The 21,179-nt window shown below is 39.0% G+C and overlaps 2 protein-coding genes and 1 long non-coding RNA gene across 9 annotated transcripts in view; 1 reads left to right on the top strand and 2 right to left on the bottom strand.

Annotated features, from left to right (window-relative positions):
• Positions 1-1,300: 1,300 nt before the first annotated feature.
• On the bottom strand, positions 1,301-6,927 carry LOC138067189 (uncharacterized). Its single transcript, XR_011141014.1, has 3 exons — positions 4,153-6,927; positions 1,702-3,446; positions 1,301-1,602 (listed from the first exon to the last, which is right to left on the bottom strand). It is a non-coding gene; the product is annotated as an uncharacterized lncRNA (long non-coding RNA).
• A 33-nt stretch (positions 6,928-6,960) lies between these two features.
• On the top strand, positions 6,961-20,897 carry PPID (peptidylprolyl isomerase D). Its single transcript, XM_068942399.1, has 10 exons — positions 6,961-7,107; positions 8,669-8,809; positions 9,248-9,354; positions 12,614-12,802; positions 14,325-14,447; positions 16,054-16,160; positions 18,648-18,789; positions 19,961-20,047; positions 20,134-20,176; positions 20,740-20,897. The coding sequence occupies exons 1-10, from the start codon at positions 7,023-7,025 to the stop codon at positions 20,826-20,828; spliced, it is 1,113 nt and encodes a 370-aa protein (XP_068798500.1). The 5' UTR covers positions 6,961-7,022; the 3' UTR covers positions 20,829-20,897.
• Positions 9,552-21,179, bottom strand: part of ETFDH (electron transfer flavoprotein dehydrogenase) — a 33,228-nt gene continuing 21,600 nt past the window's right edge. The window contains exons 14-17 of one of the 7 annotated variants that reach the window (XR_011141012.1): positions 14,875-14,963; positions 13,969-14,083; positions 12,296-12,428; positions 9,552-10,897 (exon numbers count right to left, since the gene is read on the bottom strand). The gene's annotated coding sequence lies outside the window, so the exon portion shown is untranslated. Of the gene's footprint in view, positions 12,429-13,968; positions 14,084-14,874; positions 14,964-18,784; positions 19,241-21,179 lie in introns of those variants that run through there. The other 6 variants (XR_011141009.1, XR_011141010.1, XR_011141013.1 and 3 more) reach the window with 6 other exon arrangements.

Genomic DNA, 21,179 nt, shown 5'->3' with positions numbered 1-21,179 from the left:
GGGCCGTTGGCGGCCGTTGGCGGCCGCCGCTAGAGCGGGGCCTCGCAGGTCTTCTCGGGTATCCGGCTGCAGAGAGAGACAAAGCCGTGTACACATATGTGTGTGTTTAGATGTCTAGTAACGTGGTGTGTATGATATATCCACATGTATGTGTATATGCACACAGATAGCATTGTATATGGAGAGTAATATATGTATATGTAAACTTATATGCGTATATAATACACGCATGTATATTTTTATATATGTATGTATATATTCTATACATGTGCACATGTAAATTGTGCGTTTGTTTCTGTTCCTGAGCTCCTGCAACTTTTCCTCCTAATAAAGGAAACCTCTGGATGCTGTTGCACAAGACAAACCATTACCAATAGTGGGTCCTTTTTTTTTTTTCTTTCTTTTTTTTTTTCATGGGCTGATACTGAAATATCACTGCCACAGTAGATCGAATTTTGCCTTCTCTGTCAAACCAGCCAATCCACCATCCAAAAATGGGCTGTTGGAAAATTCATGTCCCTCACTTTGCCATTGGTCTCTGCTACATGCACAAATCTAAATCACGTATCTGGAAAAGTTTTAAATCTAGTTTCTTCTAGACCTGGTCTCTATAACAGAGAGCTCCCTGAGACAAAATTGTAGAAGTACTTTGATTCCTTTCAAGAATCTGAACTTTGACTTCAATCTTTGACTATGCAAATAAGTACATTTTTGCGCTCAGGTAGCCCTGCTGGGACGTTGCAGGATTGGAGCCTTATTTTGCTCACTTCTCTTGAACTGATCTATTGCACTCACAAATTAATTAGATAATACTATAGTATTTGGGGGCTGTTTGGGACTTGTTTGTTTAATATGAGGAAAATAATTGTGTGTGTTTGTCACCAGCAGGATCATATTTTCATACGCTCATCAAGAGAATGTGAATCTGAACACTCATTTTTAACCAGCTAGGTAGTTGCATAGTGAGGTGCAGCAAACAAACAGAATCATAACATCTTCCCTCTCTTTTTCAGAAAACTTAGAAAATTACTAGATGCTCTTAAAATTTAAAAGACACAAAATTCCAGTGACAAGTCTTGCATCTGCTCTTGCTGCACACGCTCAGTGTGTAGAAGAGGTACAATTTCTAGCCTTGACTGCTTTGCAAAGAGGGGAAGAGACCCGAAAAAAGAGTAAGATAGTGACAGGGAGATATGTTTTTGAAGAGGAATTAAGGATACAACCCTGAGGGTTTTTGAACCCCCAGGTCACCAAGTGCTATCTGACAGCAAGATGCAAATCAGTGTTGTTTTCCAGATGTGACTATCCAAAGAGTCCAATTTATCTGACAAACATACAGTTCTGAAAAGTGTGTCAGCAATATGGTGGATTGTGTAGCAATTTTTCCCATAGAAATTACCGTAATAGCCAGAGATGCATACTGCGACTTAAAACACAAATACAGAAGAACAGTATATACATATCACGTGGAGAATGGTGAGGCAGATGCAGGATCATCAGGATTGCAGACCATCCACTCAACATCCAATAGTGAGAGAAGAGGTGTAGGACATGCTGGCTTTTCTGACCTAGCTTTTCTGTGGCTGGAGATGCTGATTTCTCCTTCAAATAAAAATCAAGAGTTGAATGCCTATTGGCCTGAGAGTTTGATTAGTAGATCTCTGTATAACACAAGAGTGAATCTCCTAATGCTATGCTGACCTCATCTGAAGGTCCGTTCTTGGGAGGGATCACCACTTTGAAGGGTTTCAGCCACTTCTTCTGAACATTCTCAGTGAATACCAACGTAAATCTTTGAGCATGAATATTCTTGCTGCTTCTGGTTCTTCATTTCTACCATCATCACCAGATGCTCCTTGCTCATTACAGCCAATCCGCTCAATTAAAGGTGAAGGACAGAAAAATGAGGCAATGATGGTTAGCAGAGCAGAGTACTCAAATGATAGTACATTGAAAGAGAAGTGAATAGCAGGGTGCGACTGGTCAAGATGAAGGACATCATAGTTGGCAGAGCAGTCAGTCTGAATCAGAAACTAGACGTCCAGCTGCAGAAATGAGCACTGGACTGAACTTATCACAGAAGAGTCTTAAGAACCGTAAGGTTGCAAATACAGTGGCGGCTACTGTAAGCCTATATCTTCATTAACAAGTAGTGCTGACTGGTGGGAGTAGAATTGTAGACTAAACCCATTGGCTAAGATACCTCAATATACACACTGTACACATTTTACAGGGTTTTATTCTGGACGAGTTGTAACCTGGTCCTGTGCACGGCATGATTTTCAGTGGTTGGAGCACACTGAGCGTGTTCCTGAAACACAACTGATTTAGTTTCATCTGCAAACAACTCAGTTTGTGTGCTCAGATAGCACTCCGAAATGTGAAGGAAGACAATTAGTGGGGACAACTGGGAGATTCGTTTCAAAAATGCACTTCTGATCTGAGCAAAAACGGTAAGGGAAACGCACCCTATAGGTTGGCTAGTGCTCAGCCCCAAAGTAGATCACAGTACTTTTTGTTTGTGTGTGTAACTGTCACCATGCTGTCAAGTTGATAACAAAACATTAAGACACTGCTTCCTTCTAGAAGCATATTATTTCTCAAGTTTATTCCTGAAAAATCATGGGGCAAACACAGCATAATCAGCAGAGGACTATGAAGCAGCTTTCACAATCAGTATGCACTATCCCACCCCAAATGGAGCTGGCTGTAAAGTACACCTAACAAAACAAGTGGGCTGATTTTTCACTATCCCATGTGTGCAAAATATGAGCAGGTGTAAAGGAAGCAAAGCCATACCAACTGTCAAGTAAACATCATTTAGAGCAAGATGGTGTCTCGACAGCCCTCACTCTTATAGGCAATACAACAAATAAAAGTGTGCCATATGAAAATCAAAAGCTTATTCATAATATGTACTGAAGGGCCAGACTATTTATGTGCAGAGAAAGCTGTCAGTACATAAAAGAGATCATTTACCTTCTGAAAGAGTTCAATACTTGAATCAGTGTTTCTGTGTTTCACAGAGCACAAATCTCTCTGAAGATTCTTTTCTGAAAAATGCAGGAAGTAAGTTTTATAGCCAGGACAGGCTGGAATAAAAGCCAAGTCTCCTAAGTCATACTTAGCCTCCCCATCACTTAGACCTAGCTGAAACTTTTAGTTCCATTACGGCTGTTTCCTCTTCATTCTCTCCCCATCTTGAATGCTCAAGTCCAAAATGCTCCTAAACCTCTGCAGTGAGAACTAGGCTTTGTAGGAACCACAAAAAAGAAGCCAGAAGGCAGAACAGGTAAGCACTAAAGATTTAACAAAAAAGTTAGTCAATCCAGGATGTCTGTTAAGTACCTACTTACTCCTTAGTGTGGTGATACATGCTTTATAAAGTTGTATGAATTCATGTAAGTCTTGCGGTGCTTTGTAGGGCATCAGCTACGTTTTGGACTCTGTAAAATAAATAGAATCAGATTTTCTTGTCACTTCACACATGCCGAGTAAAACGTGGTATCAAGAAGTGTCTAGAATCAGTATTTCTACACATTGTTGTTATTATTGTTAGCATAGTAAGTCTGAATGACTCCGTATAGAGAACTCTAAAAACATATTATAAAATGTATCATACTTTGCAAACAGGGTGAGAAACTGACAGCAACAGAGAGTTTGGGATTGCAGCCCCCTCCAAACTAGCTTACTCATCTTGCATTGAATGGAGCGTTATATAACTTGTGCTGTTGCTGCAGCAACTTTCCCCAGCCCCTGAATAATGCCATAAAGGTGTTGCCTTAATATAGATAGGCAGTTTCACTGTCTTTTTACATAAAAGACAGTCAGTTAAAAATGAAAGATAGTTTAAAGGGAAATAATAATTTAAGGTAATTGTTTCAGAATTACCGGTAAATACTAATGTCTATAATGAAACCCTTCATTTCTGACAATCTGGTATTAAAATAGAGAAAAAGGTCAGATAAAGGATATCTTTGTAAAATCACCAATAAAATATTGAGTAACGTGGTGAAAACTGGGTTGTGTAAATGTAATGGGTAAGTATTTACAATCCTTTGAAATCAATATTGTTACTTATACATCTTGCCAAGTCTCATAAAACAAAGGTACCGTGCTTTTTCCTCCCAAAGAGCCCAAAGATGTATATACCTGCGTATGTTCCAACGCTTGTTTAGAACCTGGTTTGCTTCCTCTCTGCAACAGAGTTGTCAGAGTTAGCAGATTGTATTTCTAAGCCTCATGCCTGGGAATCCATCCAAAGCTTAGTGGGAAATCCTCATGTCACAAATGTTAAAAGGCAAAATCTGCTGTGGGCCTTAGTGTTTGCTGGTTGCACTCTTGCTTTTAATCCATGCTGATGTAGTTCATCTTGGACTCCATCCTACTTGCATTAGATACAGACCAAAAAGACTCTCTATGTAATACAGAATACAGTCATGATAACAGGCTATTTAAATGCCTTTGGTGATAATTCATTCCAATAAATAGCATTATATATTTACATGAAATTACATAAATATGCAGGATATATATTTGTATCAAAAGTGAGGCAGGGAGTTATATAAGATCCACATGAGAAGAACCCTAGCTCTGCCTGATCTTTGAGTCCGCTCAGGCTGGAGCGTCATACCCTAGCAAGTACGATTTGTCGAAGGCCTCAAACTAATTTCACTGGGTTGCCAAAGCTGTATGTGCAGGAAAATAAACATTTGAATTAGAATAAAAAGTTTAGCTATTGCTAAACTATTCAGCTATTGCTAACAATTCAGCTATTGCTTATATCCAAGATATATTGCTTTACGATATTTGCTTAACAGGAAATAGTTTTAAATTACAAGATCACAAAGCATTACAGAATCGCAACTCAGTAATTATACTACTTGAAAATAGAGAGTTCAAAGGACTCTATAAAAAGGGTCTGACTTTGAAAGGGATTATTTACCTATAAATTTAGCATATAACTTAATGCATTCATTTCATCACAAGCACCCAGTAAATTCTTGAAAGAAGTCAGGTTGTACTTGTTTTTTACAATTGGCCAATAACTATAAATTGATTCGTATAGTATATATACTATAATAGAACATATTACACTATTATAGTGCTTGGGAGATACTCATGCTGCTTGCATATTTTCCAGTCTCTCCTAATGACATGGGGAAAGTTGCTTAATTTCTCTCTTGCTAAGCTCACATCTTAAACCAGCACAGTAATATTTATTTTCTCTTAATCTTTCGCTGTCTTGCCTAGTTAGATTACAAGCTACTTGGGATAGGGGTTGCCTCTTTCTTTGTAAATCTGAAGTATCTTGCACATAGGGACTTCCAAGCAACTACTGTAACGTGAATTATTAACCTAGAAGCTAGTCTATTCCAAATTGTCCAGGAAAAAAAAAAATGCAGGGACTATGTAAGCCTGCCTCTGGAAGAACGCATCAATTCTTCTTCCTGACGGGAAGCTGCCAACAGCTCTCAAGGAAAAAAATTCAACCAAAAGCACTTCACTCAGATGTCTGCTAAAGAGATCTCTTCCAGATCATACTCTCCTGGCTAACTTTTGTCCCATTGAGATCATTTCTCCCACCGCGCTGCGCTTCACCTATGTTATGTGCAGTGATAAAAAAAATCTCTTTGGCCAATGGCCATGGCCAAACGCATGGTGACTTACAGATGACTCTAAGCTCTGGTGGCCTTTGACATCGTGGAGCATGCGAAATCCCTGACACAGCTGCATAACCTGGCTCAGAGAGAGAAATGCCTTGGTGTGGTTTCACTAATTCCTCACTAAGTGTTCCCAGATGGTAGTGGATGACTTTTCCTTCATTAAGGGTTCCCAGATGTGATATACAACAGCGTTCAATGCTGATCACTTCTTTTTTTGAACATCTGTATAGAGGCTGTGAAAATGATCATGATGCAGTATGTGGACTGCCGTGTTATTAGTATTAATGCTACTTTATCTTTTCTTTCAATCTGGGAATTACAACTGCCCTCTGATACTCCCAATATGGAAGACATTCGGAGAGATAGATGAAAACCAGCTTGATGAAGTTCACGTCCAAAAATTCAAAGATGACATGAATTAGAGGAGGAAACCTTTGGAGGATACGATGAATCCTAAAACAAATGGAGAGTTTCTGGGATGGATTAGGGCAGCCCAGGGAAGAGAGAGGCTCATTTTGGTTAGCAGTGTTTCCAGTAGTTACATTTCCAAAAGAGTCAGAGCCCAGCACTCTTCTGCACCTTCTGCTTTTGCCTCAGCACGTACCTTGCCTTCACAGTGCAAGCAAGCACAGGATGTGGCCGTGCTGGCTCTGCGCCTGCTTGGGAACACTGCAGTGTGAGGAGCCCTAGCAAAGGTTGTAGCTGTTGACCCTTGGTCAGCTTGAGCGGCAGAAAGAGATTATTTGCCTCAGAGCATTTACTGGGATATTTGGCCTTTGGAATGAAACATACTTTGCTTTCCAACTGAAGCAGACTGCGAGAAGAGTTATTTGGTGTTTCTAAACGGCAGTCGCTTTTGACAACCTGCCCATTCTTCAGTGGGTCACAGCTTTCCAGAAGAAGCGCATTTCCAGTGAAAACTATCAAACCCGAGCCAAAGCAGACAATCCCCACCATCGCCCAACTTCGCAGGCCTTCTGCGCATACACCCCCACGAAAGAGATCTTGCTTCTTTGCAGATTATCTTCAAGCCTTCGAAGACTGCTTAGCGGCAGGCCGCAGGAACGAAGACCCCCCCCCAGACCTTTCCTGCAGCACGCTGATCCCCCCTCGGGGATTCGGGACCCGCAGCTGTGCTGCCCTCGGGAAGGAAAAGACGCTCCGCCACGCCGTCTTTCCCACGGCTCTTTGCAACCGCAGGGCAGAACAGCGCCGCGAGCAGCGCGGCGCAGCCTGCGCGGGACACGGGCGCAGCAGGCGCGGCGCGGCGCGGCCCCGCGGGGCGGGCGCGCGCGGCCGGTGGGCGGAGCGGGAAGCGGGCGCTGGCGGCGGCGGCCGGAAGGCGGCGGCGGCGCGATGTCGCACCCGTCGCCGCTCGCGCGGCCCGGCAACCCCCGCAACCCGCGGGCTTTCTTCGACGTGGACGTCGGGGGCGAGCGAGGTGCGGGACGGGCCCTCGCGGGGGGAGGGCCGCGACACCGCGCGGCGGCGGCCGGGCCGGGGCCCGGGGGGAGGAGAAGCGCGGCCCCCGCCGCGCACGGGCTCCCTGCGGCGGGGAGGGGGGGGGGGTGCCGGGCGCGGGCAACCGGCCTCCGGGAAACAAACGCTGAAAGTTTGCGCGGGGTCCCCGTTCCGCCGGTTGTCGCAGCCGAGGGAGGAAGTCCGTGCGCGAAGCGCGGGAGCAGGCACGCAGCGCCGCCGTCTGCGCCTGCCCGCGCCGCCCGCGGCCGGGCCGGCGGCCGCGCAGCCCCGCAGCGCGCCCTGGCTGCGGGGGCCGTGGCGCCGGGCCCCGCTCTGCCTCCGCCCGGGCCGCCCTCGCCCTCGCCGTCGGGGGCCGCAGAGCGGTGCCGGGGGACGGAGCTCGGGACACGGCAGCTTGCGAGGAAGCGGGAGCGATGCGTGGGAAAGCTCAGGTTTTCATAATGCCGGGCGGGGGCGGGGGGGTAAAGGCAGGCCTTGCCCTTCTGCCGGAGCGTTACGTCTGATTTATTCCCTCTGTTACTCAGAAGAAAGTCAGTCAGGTTACTTGAGGGTTAAGAAATGTTTTATTGACTTCCAGTTGTCTAATTTGCTTTCGTTCCTGTATTAATTACAATTAATTTATTTACATTTGGCTTCCGGTAGAATGAAATTATGTTAACTAATTGACTGTTAGGCTGAGGAGAAAACAGTAGCGTCGCTGATGGCAGCTGCTAGGAGTGAGAAATCTCTCTGACAAGCCGATTTATAAAAAAAATTAAAATTTGTTACAGAATCCATTTATCAAATATGGGGATCTGTTATCCACTCGGTTTTCACTTACATTAGTTAAAGCTTGCACATTTGTAGATTCAGTGATTGCTTTCTCACATCTGTAACGGCACTTAGTCATTCATATGCACGTTAAGTATTACTGTGTCTTAGTAAAGCTGGAGTTTGACAGAGCAAGCAATAAGATCGGCACACACATTTAGCAGAAGCTTTTTGATCAAATAGAAGTCACCATGATATTTCTTTTTGGGGGTGTGTGTGAAACCTTTTGGCTTGCTTTTGTCTAAAAATTGCAGACTTCAATATCATCACATTTTTATGAGCCTGTATTTTCTGAGCCCTAGCTCCAGAGAGTATAAATTCTGTGCAGACAGGGTATCTATTTTTGACTGAACAAGCTATGTATGTATGTTAACATAGACAGAAAACAAGTATGTATGTTAAAATATGCAATTTGGCTTTTATATATATATGTGTGTTATTTCCCTGTAGTTTCTGGCAGCATCTATCTTTATTCCCTCTAAATTACTCTTGGTAGTGCAATTTATTGTTGGTGATATCTTTGCTAAAAACTTAAAGTAGCTCCACCAGTGTTTGCCATGGAACAACCCTAAAATGTAAATTTAATAATAATCTGAATACCGATAATCTAGTCTGAAATGTTAATTGCATTTTTCCCTACAGCGCTCAATACATCACTGTGCCTAGGAGAGGACTTAAAAATATGTCTCATCTTCTCTTTGTCCTTTCAGTTGGACGGATTGTCTTTGAATTGTTTGCTGACGTTGTGCCCAAAACTGCTGAAAATTTCCGTGCGTTATGTACAGGAGAGAAAGGAACAGGGCCTACCACTGGAAAACCTCTCCATTATAAAGGATGCCCTTTCCACAGAAGTAAGTTCTATGAAATCCTCTGTTATCCAGTTGACAATGAAGTCTTCCATTATCAATATTTGAAATAATATTAAATGATATTCAGGCGTACTTGTTGAAGTAATAACTTGACTGAAAGCAGATTTTTGACTTTCAGACCCTCCTAATCACCAGATATTGTTTAGCACACATTGACAGTAGCAAATCCAAAATTTACTATAGTAAATCAGTAAAACTAATTTACTATAAATAGGTTGAAATAGATTTCAGTTAAATCATTGAGTGTCAAGTGATCTTCACTGAGCTGAAAGGGAATACTTAGGTGAAACGTGATAAAGCTGATTTTCAATTTTATTTAGGTTTCGGTGCTGATGACAGGGATTGTTCTTTCTCTGAATTGTTTTTCTTAGTGCCTTTCCTGCCATGCTGCGCCATTTAATAATTACCTTCTTTTTACAGTTATTAAGCAATTCATGGTCCAGGGTGGAGATTTCTCAAATCAAAATGGCACAGGTGGAGAAAGCATATATGGTGAAAAATTTGAAGATGAAAACTTTCATTATAAGGTATTCTGTTGAAAATACAGCTTGTATTCAGTTTTTGAAGTTTTAGTGATTTTTTTATTTAATTTAAATAATCTTAGCGCTCTTTAGTCCACAGTTAGCATGTTTTTAAGCAGTGGAAAAGAACGCAACAAAAAACCCTAAAGTAGTTTGTCCTTAAGGTCTTTGTTAATTACAGAAAAGATGACAAAAGCCGCAATAGTTTAAATATTCTTTTTAATTGCCCCATTAGAAATTGGTATAAGACAATATTTCAGTTCAGACTGAAGTAGGGAAAATATTTTGATGAATGGCAAATTTTGTAGCTCTGAAGTGTATACAGTGTATTAACGTTAAACAGATGTTATGCTTGTTTTCATGTACTGTTAATATTTCTCACATCCAATCATATAAAAATTATAAGTATCTGTTTTGTTTAAGAAGTGGGGAATCTGTGGTAGATTGCAGAATTAATCCAAAAGAAAATTTAAGAGAGCGTTTTCTCCAGTACAGCAGAATTAGAAGTAAGAGACTGTTTACACGTTTTTTGTACCCAAAATGGTTGAAAAACGTGCTGTGAACAGAACAGGTTTTTGCATATGCAAAGCTCTGCATTTGAGGGTGTAGTTTTAAGGGATGTTGGCTTTGATGGTAGGGAGAATTTCAGAAATTCCTTACCTCCCATTAGTAATGCTCACTCCGGTATCAAAGCTCACTGTTCTATTACTAGCACCAATGCAACTGTTTGTCAGTCAGCTCTATAAAACTTTTTTTAGGATTATATTAAACCATGCTATTTCACATGCTTTTGAGGTACAATCCCACAATTCTAAAACCATCTTTGCCCTTGAAATCAGTATCACATGATGCCAGGCAGACTGTCAGTGCATGTGCTTTTACACATACAAATTAACAAATACAGCTCTGAACAGCAGTTTCCTCAGGATCTGTCCTTGCCTCTTCCTGCATCTTATGCAACAGCGTAAACTTCAAAATGTCCACTGCTTTTCTTCAGGTTTCTCTTACTTGCTTTTGACATGGTACTCACTACTTTATCATGCTTTTGGAGAATAAATGTTTGTTCTTGTTTTGCTTATATGAATTCCTGTAAATGGCAGCACACTGAAAGACTTTGTCAGTAGTCAGCTTATCACGTCAAATCACTCCCAGAGGACTTTTTTTAGTGTCACTTCTGCAGCTAGTGGCTGTGCCACTGTGGAACACCCAATTTGCACAGCCCTCAAGAAATGTGGTTACCATGCCGCAACTTTGCCAGGCCTTGAATCTGTCAGAGACTTTGTCCAGATTCTAACTCGCTTTATAAGCTGACCAAACGGCATACAGAAACTTAGCATGGGAAAGACACTGTTATCGGCAGTGTTTTTCAAAACACTGTCAAGGCAAGAAAATGCACGAGTGATCAACAGTTTTGTTTATGAATAGGGACTCTCTGCATGGGGCTGATGCTGAGACTTGGTCCCAAACCAAAGGGGGTTGCGTGTAAATGTCCTGAAGATCAGAACCATCACACTGCTTTCTGTAACTTTCCAACGTGTCCTCCAAATCTCTATGGACAAAAGGTAAACATGCACTGGATAAGGAAACAGGAGCGCACGTTGTTCCTTGCCCCTCTGTTTACAAACCAATCCCATCCAGAATTGCTTGTAATTACAAAAAAAGGAGGAAAAAAAAAAAAAAGCAAGATTTAAAGGTCTCATTTTGCTTCTTGGCAGTCAGTCATTGGCCAGCCTCAATGTTACTTGCAAAAATCTCCTATGGAAGAACCCCTTCCGATTAACTTGTTTGCCAGCAACTATTGCACAAAATGTCAGATGTTTTGGAGGCTGCCTTCCTGCAAGCTTGATACCAAGTTGCTTTCTTCTGCTGTGGAACACAGCTTGTTCTCTCTCAGCCAATTCTGATTCCCAGGATGAGTTTCAAGATTAGAAGAGACCAAGTCAAGGTTATTCTGGTAACTTTTGTTTGACTAGGTGCAATTCTTGCTTTCAGCCATACGTCCTTTTCCCAGAATTTCTGGGCCTAATCTTGTAACATCGCTGAAAGATCCTCGTATCTTATGACTGGATGAACACCACAGGCAGGGAGTTCTCTCTAAGTCCATGGAAATCCAAGCATGGAGTGGGAAAACAGTTTTCAATACAGCATGTTCTTCAAAGTGGTAAAGACTGTAGTGACAAACCAGCTGCTTAAATACAGCTGTCTAAGACTGCTGTCTCAAACTAATCAACCTCCTGTTGAGCTCTGAGGGCTGTTTCATAGCAATTTCAGCTTCTGTCTCCTCTGTGCTGTCATACTTGGTTCTTTTGCTCTCCCCTCCTCCCTACAGTATCAAGTTTCTTAAGGATACCACAACTTGCATGCTTCAGACATGTACAAGTGTCTTCATATAACATACTGACCTTTGTTAAATGTAGTTCCTTGCACTTAATAACTAGATCAAGTTTCGGAGAATAGTATCTTAATGTGCCATGCCAGTTTAACAAGAGAGTTTCCGCAACGTGTGAAACATACATTGTTGCAATACAAGCAAAAAATTAAATAATCTGTATGATGGAGCAAGATAATTCTTATGTCAAAGAACAAAAATACTGGAAATGAGATGGATGATATCTTCTTATGTTGGGCTGTTTAACCAATTTTTGGTGTCTTGTGCCCTGATAGAATGAACTACAATAATTAGATGGTTAAAAATCCCAGCAGAATAAAAACTGTCTCACTAGAAAAGCGAAAGAGCTAAAACAAGCAAACAAACACAAACTTTAAATTATAAAGACCACAAACCCCTAAAACTCATAGTTGTACAACATACTTTGTATAAGTAGATCTTTTAAAATTAGCAATACGTACCGTTCTTGATAGTGTAACATTAAGTTAGTTAAAGTGGTGTGTTGTTTTGTTTCTTAATGAAGTGGTTTTGAATGATCCAGGGAGGAACATCACTTACCTCTCAGATGATCTCTAAATTCAGCAGCTGACCAGTGTGGAGTTTATAGACTGCACAAGGAGTAGACAAGAAATGCTGCAATGTGAAGTCACACCAGGAGGTGGCAAGTATAGAGGCAGAATTGGCATTTGCCCTGTGCAATCGTGATAGGTAAAATTAGTATTAGTAAAACAGTATATAACTCATTTCTCCAAAGTTGTCTTTATGGTTGTCATTACAATATATAGCAATAGCCTTACAGAATCTTATATACGATTTTGTAATAGATCTTGTATATCTTGGTTGTGATTTTTTTTTTTTTTTTTTTTTGTTATACAGCATGATAAAGCAGGGCTGCTGAGCATGGCAAATGCAGGACCCGGTACTAATGGCTCTCAGTTCTTTATTACAACGGTGCCTACTTCTCACCTGGATGGGAAACACGTGGTGTTTGGCCAAGTGATAAAAGGAATGGGTGTTGTTAAAATACTAGAGAATGTTGAAGTAAATGGAGAAAATCCTGCTAAGGTAAGCAATATCAAAATGCATAGGGATCTTTTTTTTTTTTTTTCTATTAAATGATGTTTTGACTGAAAATTATGACTTGATTTGACCAATTTTTCAGGAGGATTAAAAATGATTTTCCTTTTACTAGAGAAAAGTGATAAAGGCACTGTTTTTACCAAGTTATTTTTGGGAAGTATTAAACCATTACCTTTCACTCCCTGCTATTGTAAACACCTTGCAGGTCTTGTTTGTCACTTACTGAAACTAAAAATTACAGGATTGTTGATTCCGTTAATCTGAAACATTTGTGTCATAAAAGTATTGGAAGGAAAAAAAGTGATTTTGTGAATGAAAACTATTAAAGTGGTGATTGATTTTTCTAAAGTGTTTTAGAAAAATCAACCAGCCAGTGGATTTTTTGTCATCCTTGGGGAGAAAGATTGAATATTGTTGAAGGAAGTGTTTTTTCTCCCATAAAATCTAAATGTAAATATATCTTCTTTCTTTCCTGTGTGATGGCATGGAGGAGTAGTGCACTCATTTTAGGAGTTAGCTTCCTAGATTCTAGTTGATAAAATTTAAATGTGAGAACTAAGAAAAATGCATAGGTGAAGCAGGAAGTAATAATTCTTTGCAGCGTTCTTTCCTTTTAGTCTCTTCTGAATGATTACATTGGAAAAGCACCAAAGGCCTTATGCTGCTGGAACTGCTGCCTTTTGGAATAACTTTAGGTCATGGTAGCTTGGTACAAACTTCCTGAGCTGGCAGATTCTAGCATGAATTCATGCATTTCTTTCCATTTCTTCTAAATGCCTAGTGTAATGTTTAGGACTATTAAATGTTTACCAGTTATTTTTACGAACAGTAATGATTTTCAGTTTACTGTTCATGTTAAGAGGTTTTTGTTCCTCTATTGTAAATTTCCACCACAGAAACAGTTGTCTTATTGTTCAGTGCAACTGAGAGGGTAGAAGCCTTTATCAGGGTGAAGGTGGAAATACACTTCTAGAAGTGGAGGACAGGTGAGGAAATTACAAAGTGGAATTCATAATCCTAGGTAATATGCAATCATCATGAATTGCGTGATATGCAGTTGTCATGAATCTTATGTCAGAAATTGTTGTATTTCTGATAAAGCAATCAGTGTGTAAGTCATGTCAGTTTGTAAGTGTTTGAAAAATGTATACCTGTTATTTTAATAGATTTGTCAGTTTGAAAAAGAACGCTCATCTCTAATATAATAAAATTTCAGTGTCTTCTGCTTGTTGCAGCTCTTCTCACTGCTGTTTCCTCTTCCAGCCTCTGTAGAAAGTGGATATGGTGTGGTTGGAATGCTGGTACTTTGAAGATGATACTTTCTGTGATAAAAGCCTTTTAATGAGGTTAGGCTAATGATGACATGACAGGTTTCTGAAATCAATGCACCCAAAGAACACATGACAAAGCATTTTTGCTGAATTTCAGAAAGCACGCATAATCTTTTTTTTCCCTGAAATTGTCTTAATATACTGTACTGCTATTACACTTTCTTTTTTTTTTTCAGTTGTGCGTTATTGCAGAATGTGGAGAGCTGAAGGAAGGAGATGACTGGGGAATTGTTCCCCAGGATGGCTCTGGAGATGCTCATCCAGATTTTCCTGAAGATTCAGATATAGACTTGAAAGATGTAAGCGTTTTTCTTTCTAGATAGTTATTTTACAAAAAGCAAGACATGTAAGTTATCCAAGCTGTATGGTATCTGTGAGGCTATTCACTAAGCCTTTTTTCTTAAGTTCAGTCAAAGTACTGATCAAGTGGTAACAATGAGTTTTAGGAAAGAGAATGCTGGGGGAGGGGATTGCTGTCTATTTTTTTCAGTGCTAACTACAATTAATTTTTTCCCACTAAAAGCACAACATACCACTTAATTTTTTCAGTTTTTTTTTTTTTTTTTTGCTACTCTGTTTTTGGTTTGTGCTGGAGTGATAAAGCATAATTATTAGAACTCAGACACGTAACTTAATGTTGCACCTGCACACTTTCCTGTGTGGCTTTTAAAATGCCCACCCTTAAAAAGATTTAGCCTCACTTATTAGAGGTAATAAAAGACTGGCCTTTTGTAAAGATTTGACGACATCATACTTAGAAGTTCTCAAATCCCAGTAGTTATTTGCTTTGCAGGTTGTGCAAACTGAAGGAAGACCTGTTGGTGAGGGTTAGAAAGCAGACTGATGAAAGCAACTCTTCTGTTTTGCAGGTTTTTACTTTACCATGAGTGAACTAGACAAATTGTGCAAATCAGACACTGATTTCTGAGGAAAAAAAGGGGGCTTGTATATGTAGATTCCAAATACAGAATCAGAAATGGAGAGAATAGTAAAAAAAAATTACAGCTAGAATGCAGAAACTCCTTTGTACCTGGCTGTGGAGAAACACTTTAACTTGGAAAACTGTTCTGGATAGCATTTGCTCTGTTTCTGCTCTGAAGCTGGTAGATGCCTGCCTTTCTTACCTTTAAATTTGTTTATATATACTAACTATAGAAACCCTGGTGACATTGGCTTCATGCTGTGATTTGTTTTTTCAAGGCCATTAATTCTAATATAGTAGAATTGTAAATCAGAAGTATTACAGATGGCAATATCTACATATGACAGAGCTTAAGACACCTGTGGTATAGGCACCAGTAATTATAAACTGTTCATTGTCACTGGAAAAGTAACTTAACACTTGAAATGTGTGCCATTCTGGAAATAGAAATGATGGATTTGATACAAACAGGCAGTTTATCTTTTTCTCCTCCCATAGACTTTTTAAGTGTTTTAAAAAGTGTATTCATATGACTTTTAGACTATGCAGAGATCAAGTGATTAATACTGCTTTGAGAAGCAGAAGACAAGAGAGTCTTGGTCATACACTGAGATTGCTAAAATATCTTGTTTTCCATAAATAGTAGTCAACACCTTTAACTTCCTCTGTGCGTAGCAACACAGAGGATTGAACTGCTTTGTTGTCTCTGTTTTTTTGACATCAATGGTATCACCTGTTATCCTGTAAAAAAGCCATTAGGAATATCATCTTTCAGATTACTTATTGGGTATTACATAGAGCACAGAATATTACAGGAGTGGTTTGAAACCACTATTTGCCTAAAATTGGAATACTTTTATTCTGAGATTTTATAATCATTTTTGAAAGAGGATGGACATGCAATCCTACTGTTAAAGATTAAGTCAATCAAGACTTTCTTGGTAAGTAATTTGATCCTTTATATTTTCCATCTATTTTATTAGGTTGACAAGATTGTGGCCGTAGCAGAAGACATAAAGAATATAGGAAATACTTTCTTCAAATCCCAAAATTGGGCAGTGGCAGCTAAAAAGTATAGTAAAAGTTTACGGTAAGGCTATCATCATTGAATCAGGTAGTTTCTATGATCCAAATTACCATTGCAATCAAGCAATGATACATGCATTTTAAAATGCCTGTTGCTGTTTTTTTTCCTTTTTTTTTTTTTTTTTGAAAAAGCCTCCAGAATCTGGAAAAGAACTGCTTGATTTTTAGCTGCTTGCTCAAATAGATCTTTTACTCATTGCTAGACAGGAGGTATAGGCAAGAGGTGTTGTTGAGAACTCCTAATCGCTAATGCTCCTCTGTTAATACTGTTGCTGTGCTGGTACATAACTGGGAAGAAAAGCACAGTAGTATACTGGGTATTTGGAGAGGGAAGGGCAGGAGATGCTTCTGCTTTTGCTTCCTAATAAACAGTAGGTTTAGGAGATGGTAAGTTTAAGAGCTATAATGTCCAAATATGACACACATTTCTTTAGATATTTACATTATTATTCCTTATTTTTGCTCTGAGGCACTATGCCATCATCCTAATGCTATGTGTAATTTAGACTTGTCTTCAAAATCAAAATTTTTCTGTTCTTGTCTCCCTACTGTTCCCTCTCTGATGCTATTTGCTTTTTATGTATTTGAGGTTCTCCCAGTGCCTTCTTTTTAAGTTATACTGACTTTTATTCCTACCTTCATAATTATCAACAGTCAATAAGCAGCAATAATAATGACAGAAAAAGAATTGAGGCCTATTTAATGCTTCATCTGAGTTTTAATTGGTTGGATTTCTGAAGCACAAAAATAAAAATATTAACCAAAAATGCATCCTCTCCCTTTGCACTCAAAAAACGCTGTCATAGCCCTACAGAAAGCCTGAAGTAAATTGGATTTATATGTAAACCCTTTAGAAATGATACAGACAAAAGGCTGGCATGGATCTTTAAGGAACTTTGTGTTGTAACTGTCTGTTCTCCTCCCCCTTTCTTAGGTAAAAATCAGGTATAATTATGCCATCCCTCACAGTTGTCTTACGCGCTCTTAAGCAAGGCCAATGAAAGCTGTTCACAGTCTGTGTGTACAACTTTTTTTTTTTTTTTGGTGCTCATCTGCCTTTATGGATAGAAAGGATACTATCTTTTCCAGACTAAAAAAATCTGACCCTTCTAGCTCTTATTTATAGGTTATCTTTTCTTACTTTTGTGGGCATGTCCTGGTTGTTGTATCTTAAAGTATAGTACTTGAAGTAGGATGGAGTACTTTGGCTGGTGCTTCATCATCAGAACTGATAAAAACCAGTAGTATCTTATATACAACTCTCTCTCCTAGCAAAGCATCTAGGAATGATGTTTGTCCTCCTCCCTTTTTTTGGCAACAGTGTTGCATTATGGATCCTTTCAAGTTTATACTCATTTTTAATCTTCAGACCTTTTTCCTGTTCTATTGCTACTTAACCAGTTATTTCTTATTGTATGTATATGAAATAGATAGATAGATACTTTTTCTCTCTAAGATGTAGTATTTCCCATTTTCTCTATTGCTATTCAGCTTACTGATTTCTCCAACTGGCCAAGATTTCTAAAAGCTCTAATTTTGTTTCCAGAATGGTTACATTCTTTCGTGATTTATAAATATTACAGGTGTATTCTGTTTCTTTTGACCATAACTCAGTTTTGTATTACTTTATATAGGCACAGATATGTGGCAATTGCCTTAATCATGCATGGCATTCCTAAAATTTGAACATGTGCAAACACACACACTTTTGGTCAATTCCCTATGTATTTTTAAAGTAAAACTCCCCGAAGTTCTATCAAGCAGGCCATTAAAGAGTTAAAACTTATATGCACAGCAAAGACCTTTGCCATTTGAGCTAAAAACCTGACACCATTAGCACATTGTGAATGAAGAAGGAGATGGAGTTTGCCTGTCAGTTTCTCTAGGGAGCAGGGATGCAGTAAATGAGGCAGCGGGGTCCTGAACCAGTGTCAGGCTAAAGCTCACAGAAGGAAACCAGGGGAAAGGTGATGATGTAGTTAACAAAGCTCATAGAACTCCCTCCTTTAGAAAGGAAAATTAGCTTTAGCTTTAAGAATTTATGGCTAAAACTAAAATGGTACTGGTAGAACTGAAGGAAGACATGCAGCTTCCCAATGCTGCGGTGGTGTTGGCTTTTTGCCACTGATTAGTGACATAGTTGTTGAGAATAAATGGTAACTGAAGTAAATTCCAGGGGTTTCTTGCCATTTGAAATAGTGCATTTGTCTATCTAAGAAAAAAAAGATGCTGTTGGTACAGTTAAAGAATAGGAATATTTTCTTCTCTGCGTTACAAGGAAACATTCACCTGTGAGTTCACCTGTCTGGGTAGGTCTAATATATTCAGTTTAATTTTTTTTTAACAGTGGAATTGAAACAGAGTTAAAAATACCAAATTGGAGAAGCCTTTTTGCGTATAGTTTTGGAAAGACAGCTAAGGGCAGAACACAATGGAAGTTAAGCTGGCAACGCTAATACCTGTTCTTTGTAAACCTTCTTTTTTCCTGCAGGTATGTAGAAGCTTCTGAAGCAGTGACAGAGGAGGCAGACAAACCGAAGTTAAAGACTGTTGCTTTGACTTGTGTTTTAAACATTGGTGCTTGTAAACTAAAACTGTCAGACTGGCAAGGAGCTATTGAAAGTTGTTCAGAGGTAATTTAGTGTTTAATACTTTCATTAATAATTGGCCTACACAGATAATGGAAGCTAAAAATGTTTTTAAGTGTTTTCTGACAGGCTCATGATTTGAAGGTAAATAAAGTAGAAGGCTGACTTTACAGTTATTACTAACTTTCTCGTATGTGGCTTTTTGAAAAGGCTTTGAAATTGAAATGACTTACTAAAAAACAAAACAACTCTGTTGCTTACTGCCAGAGTAAAACGCAAACTGTGATTTTTAGTTTTGTTTCCTGAGAGCAGAGCTAATTTTTATAATACCCAGAGATAAATTGTTCAAAATGAAAGAGGAATACTTTTTCAGGAAGACTAGTATGGGCAAAATGTTTTACTTGTTTTTAGATTTGATGGGTTGGTATTTTTCTGGTTGAAGTCGCTTTTCTAATTAAAGTCCTTTCAGGTAGGCTTCCTAGTGAAATGAAACCAGCTATAAGGAAAAAAAAAAAGAAGGAAACAAATGATAAATATGAAAGTATTAAAAAAAATAGAATTTAAGAGAAAAAAAAGAACAGTGACATAGACCTAGTGACAAAAATTAGTGCAGTTAAGAAGCATGAATTAATTCAGTAAAACTTTGAAAATTTAAAGGAAACAGATTATAGAATGTTTTTGTCTGCTAGCAGAGCATCCTGAATAACATCTCCTAGAACTTTAGACTGAAAAACGGGGTATCAGCTAACTTCCATGAGGGGTTTTTAAAGAACTAGCTTGCTCTCGAGTGTGCTGATGTTACATACATAGAAAACGGCCATAAGCTCATATTCAGAATGGACAAATGGGGAATTGGGAAAGGGGGGGGGGGGGGAACCAAAAAACCCTGAATCCACAACCTGGCATGAGACTTAGGTTAGGATAACCTGAACTGCAGTTACCTTTTCCTTGAAAACTGTATAGATACAAGTTCCATTTTATCCTAAGCTATGTTGCAACTTCATAAAAGACCAACTCTGCCAGCAGTATTAAAACTGACTAGACAGCTGTTCAGTGTGCTACAACATAGTATTCCTATTTACACCCTTAATGTTTTGACAGTTTACTCTTAAACAAAATGGGAAGATTGTCTGCTGGTGTGAGCTGTGCCATTTGCACTGGTGGGAAGTTGTGAAGTACGCTAACTGTTAATGTGACTATTTTATTAATTTGATAGGCTCTTAAAATAGATCCAGCAAATACTAAAGCTCTCTACAGACGGGCTCAAGGATGGCAGGGAATAAAGGATCTCGATCAGGCATTGGTAATGAACCTAATATATGTTTTTTTTTTTTTTTTAATTTAAACATATAATCAAGACATTCATTTATACATCTTTCTTTATTTAAGGCTGATCTTAAAAAGGCGCATGAAATCGCCCCTGAAGACAAAGGTAAACTGTTTCTTTATAGATTCTTTACTTTTTTTGTTTTAAAAAAGAATATTTAACAAATTAAAATGGGACCAGGGTGATGCCTAAAGTGCTGGCTTGTAAGAGCAGCTGCTGAAACTTAAAATGCTGATCTGTCAAGCACACAGTCCACTGAGGTGGAAAAACTGTTTCTATACAGCATTGATGCCTCTGGTGCCCTGAGTTAAAAGGTCACCTTCTGCTTATGTAGGTCAACAGCATACAGAGGAAGTTCTCCCCATCTCAAAGTGTAATCTTCTCATTTTATTAATACCTGATTGGATAAGATCTTTACATCATAATTCTGTGTTGACACCAATTCTATTCTTTCTATATCCTCCTTTGCCTAGTGTTCGTTAGATAGAACAAACCAAGGGACAGAGTCTTTTTGCAGTTAATAGCTGACTTGATAGAAAATCAAATGCAGTTCTAGCATTTAAAATATATATGGGTAATTTGCAGTAGTGTCATCTAGACTTGGCATATTAGGATACCTAATGTAAAGTGATTACTATAACTGGATCATGGATTTTATTTTTAAGCAGCTATCCAAACGGAAACGATCAGAATCAAACAGAAGATAAAAGCCCAAAAGGAGAAAGAGAAGGCAGCTTATGCTAAAATGTTTGCTTGATTTTCTTCTAAAATTTTAGACCTATGCACTAACTAACTCTTGCAAAATAATAAACAGAGCTGTAAGCAAGTGTTTCTTCTCTCGTTTGTCCTGTACTGCAGTTTTCGGTGTTTACAATTAAAAGTCTAATAATACACCATTCAAAGATTAAGTTGTTTTTTTTCTTTCTTTTTAGCTTTAGTACCTTGGGTTTTGTGATTCAGATATGTTGCTAAGGTGTAATCAGTAGTGGCAATAGTGTTTTTGCAGGTTAATAATTAAAGCTTCCTAAGAAGTTTGTTTTTAGCATCAAAACAAGTTAGGCAGTTTCTATTAGAGGTTTGGGGTTTTTTTTGAGCAGGCCTGATTTCT

Source organism: Struthio camelus, chromosome 4, assembly GCF_040807025.1.
Source record: "Struthio camelus isolate bStrCam1 chromosome 4, bStrCam1.hap1, whole genome shotgun sequence".
Classification (NCBI taxonomy): domain Eukaryota; kingdom Metazoa; phylum Chordata; class Aves; order Struthioniformes; family Struthionidae; genus Struthio; species Struthio camelus.
Note: the sequence above shows the minus strand (reverse complement) of the source record. Positions and strands in the feature narration are given on the sequence as shown.